Source organism: Nannospalax galili, unplaced genomic scaffold (genome assembly GCF_000622305.1).
Source record: "Nannospalax galili isolate Female #2095 unplaced genomic scaffold, S.galili_v1.0 scaffold87, whole genome shotgun sequence".
Classification (NCBI taxonomy): domain Eukaryota; kingdom Metazoa; phylum Chordata; class Mammalia; order Rodentia; family Spalacidae; genus Nannospalax; species Nannospalax galili.
In genome coordinates, this window is record NW_008360320.1 from 60,122 (window position 1) to 66,834 (window position 6,713).

The 6,713-nt window shown below is 41.7% G+C and overlaps 1 protein-coding gene across 1 annotated transcript in view; it reads left to right on the forward strand.

Moving 5' to 3' along the window:
• The window catches only part of Neb (nebulin), a gene marked incomplete at its 5' end in the record, with an annotated part of 124,214 nt that overhangs the window by 56,408 nt on the left and 61,093 nt on the right, over positions 1-6,713 (forward strand). The window contains 8 exon segments of the mRNA XM_008825145.2: positions 116-220; positions 321-425; positions 716-823; positions 2,629-2,742; positions 3,241-3,438; positions 3,758-3,862; positions 4,456-4,560; positions 5,651-5,758. Of these exon segments, the coding sequence (XP_008823367.1) occupies positions 116-220; positions 321-425; positions 716-823; positions 2,629-2,742; positions 3,241-3,438; positions 3,758-3,862; positions 4,456-4,560; positions 5,651-5,758 (948 nt within the window).

Here is a 6,713-nt window from a genome sequence, read left to right on the forward strand (position 1 = left end):
AATTAAAGCAAAAACACAGAAATAAGTAAAGGAATGGCTAAGTTGGCACAAACAGCTACCACCGATGACGGTCCTGTATTTTACCATTTTTGGTGACTTTTGTTTTTCTTTACAGATACAGTACACAGCAGCAGGTAAAGAAAATCTACAGAACTACAACATGGTCACAGATACGCCAGTTTATGTGACTGCTCTTCAGAGTGGCATTAATGCCAGTGAGGTACAATGACCTTGACCTTCTCTGGTAGGGACAAGACATTTCTTGTCTTTAGATATTTTCTACCAGCAGAAGTAAATAAGTTGTTCTTTCTCATCTGCAGGTGAAATACAAAGAAAATTATCATCGGATTAAGGACAAGTATACCACAGTGGTAGAAACGGTGGATCACGACAGAATCAAGAATCTGAAGAGTCTGTATAGCAGTGTGAGTTGTTCCTTCCTCTTACTTATGAGTCACCCTCTCCTCTTCGGAAACAAAAAGAAAAAACAGAGGGGGCACCCTTCCCTAAAGTTTTTTCCAGTTTTCCCCTGAACCTTTTAATTCTTACTTTACCTACAAATTTCTCATTTTACAATTAAATAAACTTCAATTCAAAGAGATGTCCTGGAGGTTGGTAAGGACCATCTGAGGACAGAAACAGAGGAAAACACTGCTTGAGAGTAAACCAGCATGCTATGTCTCATAGTCACAAGATTTTAACCCCCCCCCCCCAGAACCTGTACAAGGAGGCCTGGGATAAGGTGAAAGCCACCAGCTATGTCCTGCCGACCAGCACCTTGTCTCTGACACACGCCAAGAACCAGAAGCATCTGGCCAGCCGTGTAAGTCAAACGCAAACCTCACAGCCTCCCTCACCCTCTGCTCTCTGCTCCCCACACCAAGAATTCCTCAGGCTAATCAAATGCTGCCCAGAAGCATCCTAACATCTCTGGGTGACCAGCAAGCACTCCCAGTAGCTGGTTGTTGGAGACTGTGCTTGTTGCCTCCTCTCAGGGCCCTGCAGTCTCTGAAGGGTCACACAGTCCAGCAAGGACACAGATGGGATCTTCTAGGCTACCTGTCTGCAGATAACGTAGATGGATAGTGTCTGTTTTAGCCAGAAGTGAAGAGAGAAAGAAGACATAAAACACCATACCAAATAGGTAGTTTCAACCAGGCACAGTGGTCCACAACTGTAATCCCAATACTTCAGAGACTGAGGGAAGAGGACTGCCATGAGTTCAAGGCCAGCCTGACCTACATAATGAGTTTTAGTCCAGCGTGGACTACAGAGTAACAGCCTGTAAACAAAACAAAGCAAAAAAATAGGGTATTTCAATAGAATTATGGGGGCATTGGTATAAAACTAAGCCAGTGAAGTGTGATGGCTGGTTACTACACCATTTCCAAATAAACAGATGAGGTCAGAGTAGACTTCACACTTGGGAAGAGATTTGTAAATAGGATTTACAGAGCCCAGTGAAGATTTTTTTTCTTCTGTTGTGAAAACAGTGGTAGAGACGGATTTTGGGCAAATTATTCTTGGAACAGGGAGAGACATAGAAAAATTAGTACTTTAAAAGAAGCATCCTAACTTTAGGATTTTAAATTTAAGAAAATAAAAGAGTTCTAGGCCAGGCATGGTGGCACATGCCTTTAATCCCAGCACTTGGGAGGCAGAGGTAGGTAGATCTTTGTGAGTTCGAGGCCAGCCTGGTCTACATAGTGAATTCCAGGACAGGTGGTGCTACAAAGACACCCTGTCTCAAAAAGACCAAAATAAGTAAATTAAATAAATAAATAAATAGTTTTATGAGTGCTATGTTCTTTGTAGCTGAGGACTAGATTAGATACAAGAAGCTGGGGTGTTCTGTTCTGGAAAATTCTGATGGGAATTCTGCTTGGTCTTGAGTTGATGACAGGCTTTGCTAGTACACAGGCTCCCATCTATCTTTTTCCTTTAAGGGTGCGTCTCTGGGTTCTGAGAGAGGTTGTGGGCTATGGCTTTGTACTGAGAGGCTGGCTCTGGTCTCTGTCTTGTGTCCTAGCTTGTATAATCATACAGCATTGATTAATAGAAGCATAGATTTAGTACTAAAAGTTGGTTGTTTTACATTTTTTGAAGTACTTGTGGAAAACGAAATTGAAGGATTTTATAACTTTTCATTACAGAGCTTTTCACTTAGTAAAAAGAAAGAGATTCCAAGTACAGTTTTAATCTTTTACTCATGATAGTAAAAAGGTAAAGCTACATTGTAAAAGAGATTATTTAACAATCACTTATCTTACTTGAGATGTTATTTGGTGATAGGCTATTCGCTTATCATGTTCAGAGCCCTGTGTTTGATCTTTAGCATTATGTTTTCACCAATTTAAAAAATAAAAATTACATAACCCTGAAAATAAATTGTTTTTAGTAGCAGCATTTGGTGCAGACACTTACAAAATAATAACTAAAAATTTATAGCACTGTTCAGTGTGAAAATACTTTCAGATGCAGCCCGGTGATGGCGCTAGTGACTTTGTACAGATGAGGAATGGCACTCTGGGAATCTTGAGGCCCAGTCCTTCCCTTTTTCTCAGGCTCTTTTAACAACATAAATCCTTACTCTCTGTATGTTTTAGTCTTTCTACTTTTTCTCTATAGATCAAATACCGAGAAGAATATGAAAAGTTCAAAGCTCTTTATACTTTACCAAAAAGTGTTGAAGATGATCCAAACACAGCACGGTGCCTGCGAGTGGGCAAGCTTAACATTGATGTAAGTAACTCTGAAGACTTTAGTGCAAACAGAAGCCTAATAAAGTAGTCACATATTACCAGTTGGAGTATTTTCTATGATACCAGGCATGTGGCACTGATTGAACATACATAAAGAAGCTAAATATTTTCTTAGACCATAGTGCTATCCTAAGGGCTGGAGAGATGGCTCAGTGGTTAGAAGTACTTGCTGTTTTTGCAGAAGACCTGAGTTTAGTTCCCAGCACTCATGTCAGGTGACTCACAACCACCTATAACTCCAGCTCCAGAGGATCTGACACCCTTTTCTGGTCTCTGAGGACACCCACACATGCAGATATTCATACAGACACATACATATTCACATTTCTTAAAATCCTGGTATTTATCTATACAAATGCCAGAAAATTCCAGCACCTGCCCTGGCCCACTTCCTTGCTATAAACTAGGAGGAAGTTATATATTCCCATGACTTGACACAGTTTTCCTGTGTAACTGGGATGTCATTTTAACTTCACAGCGCCTGTACAGATCTGTGTATGAAAAGAACAAAATGAAAATCCACATTGTGCCTGACATGGTGGAGATGGTGACTGCCAAGGATTCTCAGAAGAAAGTCAGTGAGGTCGACTACCGCCTGCACCTCCATGAGTGGATTTGCCACCCTGACTTGCAAGTCAACAGTCACGTCAGGAAAGTTACAGACCAGATCAGTGACGTAAGCCCATTGCTTAAGAGGGTCCCCCATTTACCCCACCAACTCCATTCTCCCACCCTGAAGAGAAGCAGGCTCACCTGTATATCTACCGAGGCCTTTTCCCCTCTTGCTTTCCTGTTATCTGTGGGTCTGAGAGGCTTTAGGAGCTATCCCTGGAAACAGGGCTCTTTGAGCAGATGCCTCCATGGCCCCTCAACCCCACTGCCTGATGCCTTTTGCTTTTTATTCCCCAGCTGGGTCTGGGGTATACCTGGTTTTTAGTGTTCAAGTTGTAGTCAGTTTTTTTGATGCGCCCCCCACCTCTGTTGGAACTCCCTAGATTGTATATAAGGATGACCTCACCTGGCTGAAGGGCATTGGTTGCTACGTCTGGGACACTCCTGAAATTCTCCATGCAAAACATGCTTATGATCTTCGCAATGATGTGAGTTTCCTTGTTTGGTTTATTGTTATATGTACACTTCTACATTGTTTAGATCAATGAAAGCATATGTAAAGTAAGAACATTGTCATGGACCAGCTGTGAGTGAAGTCTTGTTGAGGATGGCTGAGCTGGAGAAAGATGCTAAGAACAGCAAACTTTCTCAGCAATGTGTTTAGCATTTCTCTTAAACAATGCAGTGCAGCTGTGCCAGGCTTCTCCATTGAAGAAGTGACTCCTGGATCTTCTATCTTTTGGACTAATTTGAATATATTAATGATCATATTATTTTCATTTTGTGAAAAATTCATCTGCTAGGACAACAGACAAGATTTTTTTGTAAAGATCAGGGAACTTCGTCAGACAAATGAAAATGACAATGAGGATTTCAGCAAGAGAGCTTTCCCAGAAGGCCTTGGATGATTGTAGAAGCTTCCTGTGACTGTATGCATTGGTTATGCTGATTGCTATAAAATTCAAATCCATCCTTTTCTGTTCCACAAGTACGGATGGATGTTACTCTTAAGTCCTCTGTGAAATTTTCCAGTTTCTAATGCAAATGTTCCAACATAAGTGTGCTTGCTTTTCTTTGGCAGATCAAGTACAAAGCTCATGTACAGAAGACGAGGAATGACTACAAGTTGGTGACAGACACACCAGTCTATGTTCAGGCTGTCAAAAGTGGGAAGCAGCTCAGTGATGTAAGCCCCACCACCACCATGGGGAAGTGACTAGATAACAGGGAAGATGGGGCACTACTCAGCCAAAGAGTGGGCAGTGCCAGCCTTTCTTAACTGGGGAGTAGACTTGGCACCTTAGACAGTGCTTAAGAAGCTGCCCTTTTACCTAACACTGAAAGTGTCAGTAGTTTGCAGAGGTGAGGTTGTAAATGAGCTGAGTCTGTGAAATGCTTTGTGTTTTTGAACATCCAAAGTTAGTTTTTGTACTACACCTTGTGTCATGAACATTTACGTCTCACTCTCTAACCTAATAGTTAGGGACAACTAATTGCTTTGAGCCTCAGCATCCTATATGCAAAATGGGAAAGTATATGTATGGAGTCCCTGTAATGCCTGACTCCGAGTGGGCAAAGAGCCACAAAACTGCTCTTTTTCAATTAAAGTTACAGGTTAGTAAGTGAATAGTAGATCCCACCAGTGAAGTAGACAGCTAATACCCGTTATTTTGGAATTTCTGGAGGTGAGAGGCTCGCGCTTCCTCCCCTTACACCTGAGCTGTGCCTTCCACTTTTCAGAGGGATCTGCAGACTGGCTCTGATTCTGCTGAACAAGACATAGTCACAACAAAGGTCTCTAGGTGTATTTGTTATTTTTCTCTCACTGTGACAAATACCGCACAGAAAGTAACTTAGGGGAGGAACTATTTAATTTGTCTCATGGTTTTAGAGAGTTCAAACCATTGTTACTTGGCTCCATGTGCTTAGACAGATACCATGGTGGTTGGAACATGTGATGAAGGAGAGCTCTCTACCTGATGGCGGGCAGGAAGAAGAGAGAGAGTAGAGGAGAGAGAGGGAGATGGTTCCTGGACATGATACTGCAAATGATCTGCCCACAATGACCAACTTCCTCCAGCTTCCAAAACTGCCACCAGCTATGGTCCAAGTGTCTAACACATGAGTCTGTGGGGGACATTTCATAGCACTGGCAAAGCAAGCAGACTGCCTGCTTACTGCATTTTAAGATAGATGTGGATTTTCATTTGCCTAGGTTCATTCTAACAATGCTACCACAGTCTGAATCTACTTGTCCCGCCTCTCTCTATACCTAGGCTGTCTACCACTACGACTATGTGCACAGCATCAGAGGCAAAGTGGCTCCAACTACAAAAACCGTGGACCTGGACCGGGCTCTTCATGCATACAAGCTCCAGAGTGAGGTGAGTGGTGAGAAGTTGAGTGCCAACAGCAGCCCAGGCATGGCACAGATATGCACCTTGGCTTGTGCAACCTCTTGGACTGACCTTGTGAAATATAAAATATCGTTCCAGTCAATGAGCTGGAAAAAAAAAACAGCATATTTTGCCTTCTCTCTTGGCTGACAGAATCTTCTCAAGTAGCCAAACAATCAATGGGTGTGTTTTTGAACAATTATTGCAAGTTAGAAAGAGGGCCAGTTACCATCTCTATTTCCAAAAAGCTTAAAATCACAATGACAACGATAAGGCATTTAATTATAAAAGGCTACTCACAGCAAGGAATAAAGGTAGAAAAATTCTAACCAGGCATAGTAGTGCATGCCTTTAATCCCAGCACTGGGGAGGCAGAGGCAGGTGGATCTCTGTGAGTTTGAGGCTATCCTGGTCTACATAAACAAGTTCCAGGCTAGCCAGGGCTATAAAAATAAACAGCTCTTGTAGAAGACCCAGGTTTGGTTCCCAGCACCCACATGATGACTAACAGCCATCTGTCCCAGAATATTCAATGGCCTCTTCTGGCCTCTATGTGCGTTGCACACATGTAAACACTCATACACATAAAATAAAAAGAATAAATTTTTTTTTTTTGGTCTTTTTGAGTCAGGGTTTCCCTGTAGCCCTTTTTATTGGAATTCAGAAGACGTTGAGACCCACCTTTAATCTACTTTTCTGTGTTACCCAGGGAAGCTGTGTTATATCCCATCTTGAATATAAGAAGTCATTAATTTTTTTTATTTTATTGTTTTCTTTGTTTCGATTTCATTAATTTCTGCCCTGATTTTTGTTATTTCTTCTTGTCTGCTGGGTTTGGGTTTCATTTGTTGTTGCTTTTCAAGTGTCTTGAGTTGCAATGTTAAGTCATTTATTTGTGTTCTTTCTGATTTTTTGATGTAGGCACTTAGAGCTATAAACTTCC